The following is a 12,666-nucleotide window of genomic DNA, read 5'->3' on the forward strand; positions in this document are numbered from 1 at the left end:
CATTTTTGAACTTTAAATGTTATAAAAAAAAACCTGTGACTAACGATTTTTAATATTTTTCATCTGCCTTTGAAAACAAATATACTAGGAGCGTTCTATTAAATTTTCAAGCTTTTTTATCCAACAAATAAAATTTTATTGATATTTTTAGAAAAAAAACTAAAAAAAAATGGAAAATGAAAATGTCCGTAAAGAGCTCAAAATAAATCAAAATATTTTGAAAATGTTATGGTGTATAGAAAATGCTAAGATAAACATTCAGTCAAAATTTCATATATCTACGGTCATTTGTTTTAAAGTTACACCAAAAACCAAAATCGATTTTCTCGAAAACAGATTTTGCGTAAAAATTCCCGTTTTTCCTTAATTTTTCTTTTGTTTTTCACGGCGCGTTTGAAAACTATTGGAAAAATTTTACTTTTGACCCCCCAAAGTACCAACTAGATTCACTTTCCTATCAGAAAAGGTACTGTTGAAGAAAATCCAAGCACTTTTACTGTCCTAAAACGTGATGACAGACACAAAAAAAAATAAAAAAAAAAATAAAAAAAAAAATAAAAAAAAAAATAAAAAAATAAAAAAAAAAATAAAAAAAAAAACACACATCATTGTAAAATCAATACATTCATCGTTCCACTCAGAATCTAAAAATAAATTTTAATCCATAGTTTTAAAGCATTTTGCATTTAACAGTATGAAAAATTAGGCCTTCACAGGACAGGAAACGCGCTCTGGTGTCTATAGGAACTGTGGTAAAAATTTCAATCAAGAGTTTATACGTATAGGGGTTCAGACAATTATAGATATAAACGGAACAGCTGATGATAAAAAAATCATAGATAATATAAATAAATATATAATATGTCTATGAAAAAAATAAACAGCAATATGTAATCAAAATAACAAAACTGTTTGAAAAAATACCTTTAATAAATTAATGAATAGGAGTATTGATCAAAATATGATGTTCCAAATTTCAGCTCGATCCGTCTATGGTTTGAGCTGAGCGTTGATAAATCAGTCAGTCAGCCATAGGCGCAATTTCAACTTTTGACTTGGGGGGCTGTATATATTAAAGGCAAGCAGACCATTGCAATATAGCATATTAAAATTGTATGTCCTAGGTTTTTTGGGGGCCTATGGTTAAGTTTGGGGGCTTAGCATCCCCAAGTCCCCTCCAATTTGCGCCTATGCAGTCAGCTTTCTGTTTTATAAATACACATAATTATAATTATAAATCTTAAAATACTCATAACTAGCTTTAAAATTGAAATATAATAAAAAAACCTATGATATTGCCTAAATATTAACTTTAAATTGTATAAGAGGTCAATTTACTCAATGTTTAAACTAACGTGATCTGCAGAGCGTAAAATTTTTAATTTTTTAAAATAAGTATTTACTATTTTTCTTTCCTTTATATTTAAGTGCTTTGTGGACATACAGTTTATTAATTAACGGTTTCCACTTCTTGAAATATACAACTTTTCTTAAATATATCGATTTCGTACAAGAGTATAAGAGTAGTTATACAGTATACTGGTTCCGATGACACATCAAAACTATAATTTATATTATAATAAAATATAAATAAATATTAAATATGTTTGGCTATTAAAAGTAACCAACCGATACTTTAATTGTACAGTAAAATCTAGACACATATTTTGTTGCTTGGAGTCGTCAAAATTACCTCTAGGCTCCCACTAAATATAAATAATTGTAGTGTTATTACATCTTCTCATCTAGATAATGTTATTACTTATAAATTATAATTATAATTTATAAAAATTGTAGTATACCTAATGTATATTGTATACTACATATTAATACTAATTAAAAAATATTTAAGATGTTAGGATTCATAAACAGGATTTCGATTAACTTTAAAAATATTAACTATTTGCTTTTAAAACAGTATACCTAATATAATATTATTTAATTTCACTAGTATATTAGCCAAATTGAGATTTTACTTACAGTATTATTATTACTAAAGGGTAAGTACCTACTTATCCGTTCATAATAAATAAATATTTATATATCAATATATCATACATATAATATATTATGTACCTATCTATAAATTTTAAAATAAATTCAATAAACCACCGATCTGTAAACTTATTCTACATAAAACATTCAGCTACAAACTATATGCGAAATTCCCCATCAAATATTTTAATGTCCACAGGCAACTCTATAAAAAATATTGATTTTTTTGGTAATTCTCTAAATACTTTTATGTCAAATGTTCTAAGAAATACATAACAAATTAGTACTAGAAATAAAATTAATATCTCGTTTTTAATTCATTGTATTTCTTATTATAGAAATTTAAATATTTAAATATTTATTGTATGATATTAATACCTATTTGCTCTTTAAATTTTAAGTTATTTTTATTATTATTATTATAATTATTATTAAAATTATTGTTAAAACTCATTTACTGTTAATGTACGTGTACAATATATTATATATATATTATATGAAAAAAAAAAAAAACTGTAATTGGAATTTATTTCCGTAATAAAGAAATATTATTATTATTATTATTATTATTATTATTATTATTATTATTATTTATTAATATTATAATAATTAAATCATTCAAATTATATATATTTTTAATACTATAAATATTTTTTTTTAACAGCTGTATCCACAGTTTTGGCTATGGCTTTTTAGCTGGTATAGCTTTTGGGATTTTTTTCCTAGATGGGGTTCAGCCTCCAAAATTTCAAACGCTATTTGCGCCTATGGGTGGGGGCTTGAACTGTAATCATACATTTTTGATTTAATATAATCTTCTTTACCTAATATAAGTACTAAAGTACCCTTTGCTTATTTATAGTGCTTCTTATTATTTGATGTAGGATTCTTGTTGAATATATTTTAAAGCTTCTACAAACAGATGAATATTTTGGTAGACATCATAGAATAAGAATATGATAAAACATTACATTACAGTTATTTGTGGTACGTAAAGTACTACGTGAAAATTCGGCCCATATACGAGGTGGAAAAGTAGATCTAGGTGAAAATGTAAAATATATAGTTACCTAGGTATCAACTAAGTTATCCAAAAATAAATCTAATTTTCCATCGCAACTGGACACTGGTTTGTTGATTTCCGTCAGATCAGAAGAAGAAAATCACCTACCACTTCATCTGGTGTTAAAAATGGCAATTCAAATATGCACTTTCAAATTTTACCAATTTCAGAATTATCATTTCTATAAAAAAGGACAATTTTAGTTCTTGAATTTCACTCCATCATGATTGTCCCCAAAGTATAAATGCCATCCTCTTAAATCTATTTATGGCTTAACTGCATATATACAGCAGTCAGCAGTATATGTATAGCCTTTTCAATATCTGCATAAATGGTTTGCGGTGTTAATATTGTAGCAGGAGCTTGCTATACACTTTCTCGTCATTCAAATTTCAAACCAAGTGGCTTTCGATATTTATACCTAATTCTATCCAGTTAAGGAGCAGTTGGTCAGCTATATTTCTACTACACGAACCGATCATGAGAACCGGGGGCCGTTGAATCGATATAAATAAAGTTTTCTAAGTTTTATATTTTACAGGTTCTAGAAACTCATGACCTGTGTTCATAAACTAACACAATCAAACACGATAAAGTAACTTTGAAATAGTAATAAATAATAATAATATTATAGAGTACACTATTACCTGAGTAACCCTGTTTTTAAGGGTAGTATATTGAAGATCATAGGAGTAGGAGTATGAGTTGAAACAATATTGAATTATTAAGAAAAATCTATTAGGTAGATTATTATACCTAAAGTAAATAAAATTAATTAGGTATTTTATTTAATAATGTAGATGACTGCCATCCGATATATAGTCTCTACTTCGCGATTCAAAACTCGACTGCTGGCTATGCCAATAATGTATATTATGCTCGACGCTCGTACTCTATCATACATTCATATTTCATACTATATCTATACTATATCATTGCATTCAAATTTAACACAATCCATTACAGTGACCCACTTGTAACCTACTGTACAGCAGAGCGACACCCACTTGCCCACCTTTTTTTTAAAATTTATTTTTATATGAAATTGTTGTTTTGAATGTTTAATGTTAAACATTAGAAATAAATTTTAAATGGGTAAACCGGAAAATTCAGAAATGTTTACTTAACCAGTGACTTACCTATAACATCTAAATTTGGGGCTAGGTATATAAATACACATATTGTACTAAATACTAAAACTAGATAGGACATTTAGTTTTTAAATAAATGACTCACAAATTTATTTTGACTTCTGTAGAAGTCCTGGGTTAATTCTCTGAATTTTTTTTTGAGCTTTTAGGCCATAAGTGCATTTAATTCTGAGCCCAATACATAACATTTATTATACATATTCACACTTGCTACAGGTTCATACAATTAAAATTCAATTTAAGTATGTTAAGAACCATGAAAAGAATTTAAACAATATATTAAAAGAAAGATATAGTTAGAGCCCAGGTGCGACTGCACCCTCTGATATCTCTGGGTTACGTCACTGGTTAGTATCATGAATAGTTTTTTGCCATTATCATGAGAACCAACATACAATTTAGATAATATTAATTTATTAATAGTAGAAATGTTACCATTTCTAAGAAATTTTGTAAACAATCTCATAATAAACTATAATATAATACATTTTTGGTTCCAAATAAAAATTAATTTGAACACTTATATGGATAAACCTTAATAATGTTTAGACAAAATTACAAAAAATATAAATTAAATAGGTATACATTTTACATGGAGCTGGTACTCAACATTTTTGAACCACTTTTGTTAAGAAATCAGTTTTATTCAGTCCATTAACATCCAACAATGATACCCCCATTTGATTTTCAATTGGATCAGGTTGTGCTATATACCTTAGCCAACGTTTAGCCATTTGTGCAGCTTCGTCTACCGTTAAGTTGCAAACATTGTCAGTTAGATACGCCTGTATCCACTTTGGCAGTTTACTTCTTTTATCATGTCTGGCAAATCTTTTATCTGCAAACACCATGATGCCATAGTCCATTTTACCACGGATTGCACGTCCCACACACTGGGCAGTGTGTCTCATTGCATCAAAAGTTAAGAAATCACCTTCTGATATTTGGTATTGACTGCATAAATATTCCATTCGAGCTTTTAATATACGACATTGAGTATAAACATATGGCATACCCAAAACAATTACTGCTCGACCATAATGATGATCAAAATCCATACCTTCAGATACTTTACCTATAAATAAAGACAATGTGTATTAATAACAAATGTATAAAACAAAATAAAATTATTTATTTAAAGAAAAAATTTATTTGAATAACGAATATTGTAATGAGGGATATATATGTTTCAATAACAAATGAAAAAATGTACTTATTTTTTAAACGAATAAAAGGGATAAGAAGTTGATATTCAATAGAATATTATAAGATATAAAATATTTTTTTTACAATATTTCATTATTAATTATAATATGTGTATACTGTATACAAAAATAACAAACCTCTTGCAACAGACAACAATAACGCTCCTTTCCCACGTTCTATGGCTTCTGCATAACATTTTATTGCATGGTTGGTGACAACGATATTTTGTGTCTCGATAAATATCAATTTATAATCTAAAATTTTTTCAATTAATCCTTGATCATACCAGGCAGCTACCACGGATTTCATATATAAATATGATGGGAAAAAGCAAACGACACCATCGGGTACCACTTTTACCATTTCCAATAACAAATGTCCATAGTTACGAGCAACAGAAGAGTCTTCTCTTGATTCCCACTTGGATGTCAGTGCTACTTGGTCATTACCTCGACCGACCACCATAGGCAAAAAACACTGTCTGGACAATGTCATGGTTAAGGATGTCATTATTACTGGATTGATGTTTAAAATCTTGGGGTACATATCTAATGGCGATAACGTTCCTGACGTAATAAGAACGGTATTGAAATAGTCTAAAATTGGTTTGATGGCAATCGAGGCATCTAAGCAGCTAAAATGCATAACGCAGCTGTCTGTTGAAGACCTTTCATCAAACGGTTCTATAATTATCATAAATCCTTTCATGTACGTCGATACTAGGGTGGCAAATTGAGCAACAGTTATAAGGGGAGAGAAATCTGTGATTTCAGATATTTCTAGTGTCCTCAGCAATGACGATAACCGTTCAGTACAAAACCTTAGTGGTTTCCTATTTATACATACTTTCTGGTATACATCTTTAATGAACATTATAGGAGTTTCTTGTACTACAGTGGTGGAGTTCATTCTGAGTTTCAGGTACATAATGAACCTTTTCATAAAACCAATATAGTGTTCAGCACTTCTGATGCTCCCTGGTAGTTCAGTAATTTTTAATACCTGATCAGGTACAATTGGATTAGCTAGGGCAGCATTTGCTTCGCGGTTTCTGTAAATTTCTCTCAAGCCATCTACCATTTTCCTGTACTCTTCCTTCAACCTTTGTGAGTCCCTCTCTTTCATGGCCGTGACCTCAGTATCCAGTTTATTCAGTCCTTCTATAGCTTTATCCAGATTGTTGCTCGTGATGTGAGAACTCAACGAGTCTATACAGACATTGTCAATATTGTGCGCCTCATCGAACACTACTATAGTGTTCTTGTTGAAGTCTTTGGAAACTATGCCCGCAATTTTCGGGTCCAAGAGGTAATGGTAGCTGTATATGACTACATTGGCGTGTATAAGCGTTTGTCTGGCCACAAAGTAAGGGCAGATGCCTTGTTTTACACCCAGCTCTTTCAGGTCCTCTATGTTGTAGATGTTTGGAGGTAGAATCGTGTCTCTACCCAGAGAATCGAGTTTCTCGTAGAATTCACACACGTTGACGGCCTCGCCATCGGCGTGGCGGGCGCGCACGAACGGCGCCGTCAGAGCGTGACAGCGAGCGTCCACCACGCGTCCGTTGTGTTCACCGGCGATCGATGGATTGACGCACAGGTTCTTGCGGGACGACAGCACTACGCCAAGCACGTTGGCGTCGTACTTGTTCGACTTGTAGTAGTCACACAATACGCGCAATTCTTCGGCAGCCTTTTCAATCTCGGACAGCGTTCGGGTGCTGTACAACAGCTTTCCGAGTTTTGCCGGATACTTGATCATGTAAGCGACGATCAGAGACAGTATGGTGATGGTCTTACCGGTGCCCGACGGCATTTCCAGCAGGCAATGTCCCTTGGCGTCAATCGCCTTTTTCAGTTCCACCATGTACGCGTACTGTTCGGGGTATATGTACTCATACGGAAACAACACCTCCAGCTCATCGATGAAGAACTTCATTTTCGTTTTGCGCGGTCTTCTGTGTCTACGATAAATCTTAACAGAGTCACGGTAACATTAATTGGCTGTCAAATTTTTTTTTAAAAATCAAATGTTTGAATTTAACGCACATTTTAGAAATAGATATTTACTATTTTACTCGATTGTCGACTCTCGAGATTGTTTTTATTTTGTTATCGGTATTCGGTCGTGATAACGTCCTTATCAAAGCCGACGCGGGACGACAGTTGTAGCATAGAACAATAGTGTAGCTGCTAGTGTCGATTAACGACATTACGCACAAAATGTATTACTCCGAAATACAATAAAATAATAAATTGTGCCGTTGCGGTTCTACGGCCGTTTCGTGCTTTTCGAACGTCGTTGTATTTTGGTAATGATAGATCTTTAGAGCTGTTGAAGCCGGGACCCCCTGGTCAGGTTTGAGTTGAGGGGGCACAGTACTTTTATCATAACATTCATCATTGTGTTATATACTATTCCAAATTTTTTTTTTTGTATCATCGTTTAACTCGCTAAAATAGGTACGTATTTAAAAAAAAAAAAAAAAATGCTGGGTAGCTAAAGTGAATTTGTTTCAACATTGTATGTGGATCATAGAACCATTAGTGAAAATAATTCCGAAGAATTAAAACATATTTTACCAATAGGCAATAAAATATGCAGATTGATTTTTATTGGACCAGTTATAGTACTGCATGTCTGCATCAAACAAATTTGTGAAGAATTGTTCACGTTCTTCTACGGGAGCAGATAGCTTACAAAATAAACGTTATAAAATTAAAAATTGTAACAAAGATTTAACTGATATTTATCTCATAGTGAAACATTGTGCTCTTCTTAGACAAAAAGAGAGAACTAATATTTAAAAAAAAAAAATTGATTTTCAATAAACACTATGATCTATAGATTCAGTAAACTTACATTAACTTATTCGACCTAATTGCATATTTGCGTGTATCAATAATTCATTGGACAGTACTCTGCGCAATGAATAACGATACAAATATCTGGCTTACATGGGATGAACAAGTTAGATGTAGGTATTTATTAAAAATATGACGTGAAGTAGGTATGTAAATTACGTGAGTCATTGAAGAGTATGTTGAAATAATATATTAGTTGGCAAATTATAATAAATATCCCCCCCCCCCCTAAAAAAATTAATAGCGCCGACTTTGTTGGTATTATATAACATAGGGAAAAAATCGAATTATCTTAAGTGGAAACTACGAAATTGGCTGGTTGTGAAGGGAATGCGCTGACTGAAGGATTATACAGGTGGTATAATATGATGTGATCATAGGTTGTTATAGGTACTATTTAATAGTAATTAATAACTGATCAATGACTATTGACTATCATAATTTAACATATTTCAAAAACAAATTCGTGGTATTGATTATACACTTTCCGATTATAGCTAATGTCTTAAAATATGTTGAATACCTATAGCTGATTCACGAAGAACTATTATTTATTAAATGTATATAGATATTGTTGCCATTGGTTGCAAAAAGTAAGATAGTTATTATGATTGGATATAATTTAAGACGGGCGTCGCCCATTACTGCACAAATGTGCAAAATACGTATAGAACAACACCGCACACAAATTTGGTCGTATATTTTTCACATGTTGACAAAAAATGCCATAACTATGAATTTGGACATGGATAAATATTAAATTCATTGAAACTGTTGAACACTTTAAAAATATTAATCTTTCAGTGGTACATATAATTTGAAAACTCTTTCGATAGCAGGGCATTAGTGCAAGCCATCTAGTTTTACTGTAGTACAGTAATTTTTGGTACTCAGCTAATCAGTTCCAGCCTCCTCACAAGATATGTTTTTGATTTTCGTTAATTTTTGGTTCATTTTAATGTCCCGAAGATTCCCCAGGGGACAACCGGAAAGAGGTGCGAAAACGGGACGTTTTCTTATATACGTCTACTATATATAGATGTTATTTTTAATTATTTTGATGTGACACACACATTTTTATTTTTTTTATTCAAATGAGTATTTTAATTGTATGGAATTTGAATTATTTAATTCAATGTAATATTGGTTTTAATACATTTATGCGGTATTGTTCTATTTTTTTGTGCGGTATTAGGTCTTGTCTGTGCGGTAATGGAAAGCGCTGTTTTAGACCTGTATACAGTAAGTTGTACCCAGGCAATAGGTGTCATATAGGCCCACCGAGTTTTATGATCTCTAACGTTTGAGCTACAGTTAATGTATGGTTTAATAATTCGATTCAATTATATTTTCCACTAATATTTGTACTAATAATTCGTCGGTCATAAACAAATAAAATTACAACCATTAGTCACTCGTGACCGGCCCCATATTTTAATCAGCTCTCGGAGATTTTCCAACCCAATCAGGGTTTGGCTGTACCTATTTTCAATTTATAGTAAAAACAACCCAAGCAACTGTGTTAAAAATGTGCACAGCTTACATTTAACGGAGTTTAATAGTATGGAGTAGGGGTAAATAAAGTAGGGATATAGGTAAGTAGGAGTATAATATAAGTATTCGGCATTTATAAATTGTCACTGGCACCGCCGTGCAAGATCAGCCATAGTTTAATAATAAAACATCTATTTTTAAAATTGTTTATTCAACACACAATATATTATAAGCTTACAAAATTATATACACAATATTATTTAAATATAGGAGGAAAGTGGTGCCCACAACTGATCGACCAACCATCATATATATTGTATTACGATCGCCGGAACACGCGAGGAAGCGAATGTTTCCGCCTGGGTAAGCGAAAAATAATGAGATCTACAACTTTGTAAAACAATATTGTAATATTTATTTTTATTTTTTTTAAACTTTGAAACTCGCGGCAGATAGTTATCATATATTATTATACGAGAGAGAGCGCACCTATGTACAATGAACGAGAACAATTGTTAATTTGTTTTATAACAATTGACTCTAATGCTAAAATTATACGTAAAATATATAACTTTCATTAGTTTTTTTTTTTTAATAGTGTGTCTTAGAGTAAAGCGGCGGCGTAGAGATTCCTGTAATAATGGTAGGTATGGGTAAGTTCTCGTATTATAATAATATTGCATAACATTATATATTATTATGTACACAGTTGATAGGGTGGTTTTGCGCGTTATAGACTAGAAAACAAAAACAAAAGTTCGGGGGAGGGGGAGGGGGAGGAGAGACGATGAGAAGTATTTACTACTATAATATAATATTATAATGCAGTAAACGGATCGAAAAAAATGAAAAATAAAACGTTACACAGATGAATTGTCAAAGAAAAAACAGAATTATAACGTAACAGAATTCAAAAGTATAAAATAAAAAACAAAAAAAAAAACACATTCATTAAGAGTCAACACGCATAAAGTACGTTATAGTAATAATAATATTAATAATAATAATATTATTATGACTCGAACGCGTTTTGCATTTTTCGGTTTCCGTGGTGCCAGGCTCACATGCTGTTGTAGACGCTACTGTTCATCTTCAGCTATTTGAACGACAATTTCGTCAGCGGATGCGATTTTCCCTGTTGTAGTTTGTTGTTGGCCGCCCGGTTAACGGATGCGCGGATATCGCTCTGTTGTATGGGCAACACGACCGTCTTGACGACAGGATTACACTCAAACTTTCGCGGCCCAATCGCAGTCACGTCCAGGCTGGACACCCGAGGCGGCACCGGCGGCTGCTGGTAGTGTGGATTGCGCGGACAACCGCTGTCCTGCACGAACGTCTTGGACCGGGCCCTGCCGTTTTCGTACTTGCCAACAAGTTTCCTGACTGATAAGTCCTCCATTGACGCGGCCGGGCTAGGTCGTTGCGTGACCTTTGGATGTTCGCTGACTGGTGACGTGGGCAGGCTCTTGACGTGTTCGGTGCCAGTGCCATCGTCCTCAGCCGAACTTCCACCGCCTCCGCCGCCGCTGTTCTTCCGCGACGGTTTTTCAACCACGTCGCCCGCCTTGGCCTCAAACTCCTCTTTCAAACTCCTTACCAGACTGCTGTGCTTGTTGTTGCACGAGGCGGTGACGGCGGTGTTGCCAAGACCGGATATGTTCGGCTGGGACGCGGTCGCCCGGTTGACCAGCTTGTGCGAAACGCCTTGCAGGCCTAGCGTCGGTGAACTCGAATAGCAATTGGGCATCAGTAGCTTTTGCTGGTCTTTTTGCTTCGGCCTCTTGGCCGGCCGGTAACACGGTTCGTCCGCAGCCGTTTTAGGGACGGCTGCGGAGGCAGTGGAGTTTACGGCCGGTCTCTCGCCGCGTTCGCTGACGTACTGCATGGTCGGCCGAATGTCGTACGAGCCCCACGAACTGTTCCTGGACGGCAAGGTGCGCGTGTCGCAAGAGCCCCAAGAACTGTGTCTGGATATGACGTCACGCAGCACGACAGCACTGTCGTACGAGCTCCAAGAGTTCTGTCGGGACACGTCACCGGCGCTTACCACTGCTGTCGATTGATGGTCGAGAGGTTCGCGACACTGTTTGCGTTCCTCGCGTTCAAACACCCTATCCAATCGGGACGAAAACAGATCGCCGCCGTCCCGTTTCTGTGTGGTACAAACGGCGATCGAAGGAGGTCTGTTGACGGCTATCCGGCTGAACTTCGGCGATTCGGCGGGTAAGGGTTTGTTGACTAGAACGTTATCATCGGAAGGGGAATTGGCCGCGCTTGACGAGGCCACTACGCCCTCAAACTGGGTGGTGAGGTTCAGCACTAGATTCCGGCCCGGGTCCGTCGTCGATTTGCGGTCTGGACTAGACGTGCTACCACCGATGCTGCTGCTAGTGACGCTGCCACTGCAACTGTTGCTAATGCCGCTAGATTCCAGTTCGTTGACTCGGAGCTTAACCGACGATGGTCTGTAACACAATGTTATGCGTGATGTATATATTATGTTTGAATTATTTTTATGTATTTCGTGTGGTATTTATTAGTATTATATTTAAATCATAATATACCTGCAAGTAAAATACTTTTATTAAAAAAATTATATGACATTTCGAATACCATTATGAAAAAAAAAATATGATAGTTATCATTTATTACTAAGGGCCAATTGCACCGTCTACGGTTAAACTTCGATTAAGCTTAATCAGCTGATAACAGATATTTAACCGGGCAAATTTGGCTGATTAAACTCCAGTTAACTTTAATCAGAGACGGTGCAAATGACCCTAAGACATTTCAGGTCAAAATTTACAGGGATATTCATCTAAAATCTTACTCCAAATTTTTCCCCTAATAGTGATTTTATACAAATTATGATTTTGTATAATTTTTAACA

At 34.0% G+C, this 12,666-nt stretch overlaps 2 protein-coding genes across 5 annotated transcripts in view; both read right to left on the reverse strand.

Annotated features, from left to right (window-relative positions):
• Nucleotides 1–4,606: 4,606 nt before the first annotated feature.
• LOC100167387 (general transcription and DNA repair factor IIH helicase subunit XPD) lies at nt 4,607–7,603 on the reverse strand. Its single transcript, XM_001943618.4, has 2 exons — nt 5,553–7,603; nt 4,607–5,284 (listed from the first exon to the last, which is right to left on the reverse strand). Exons 1-2 carry the CDS (start codon nt 7,351–7,353, stop codon nt 4,815–4,817), a joined length of 2,271 nt encoding a protein of 756 aa, XP_001943653.1. The 5' UTR covers nt 7,354–7,603; the 3' UTR covers nt 4,607–4,814.
• Nucleotides 7,604–9,965: 2,362 nt separating this feature from the next.
• LOC100168094 (protein phosphatase Slingshot) overlaps nt 9,966–12,666 on the reverse strand; it is a 68,774-nt gene continuing 66,073 nt past the window's right edge. For all 4 annotated transcript variants that reach the window (XM_016803008.2, XM_008182720.3, XM_008182714.3 and 1 more), the window contains exon 11: nt 9,966–12,241. In XM_016803008.2, coding sequence (XP_016658497.1) covers nt 10,870–12,241 — 1,372 coding nt within the window. In that variant the 3' untranslated portion in view covers nt 9,966–10,869. The remainder of the gene's footprint in view (nt 12,242–12,666) is intronic.

This window comes from Acyrthosiphon pisum, chromosome A3 (assembly GCF_005508785.2).
Source record: "Acyrthosiphon pisum isolate AL4f chromosome A3, pea_aphid_22Mar2018_4r6ur, whole genome shotgun sequence".
Lineage (NCBI taxonomy): Eukaryota > Metazoa > Arthropoda > Insecta > Hemiptera > Aphididae > Acyrthosiphon > Acyrthosiphon pisum.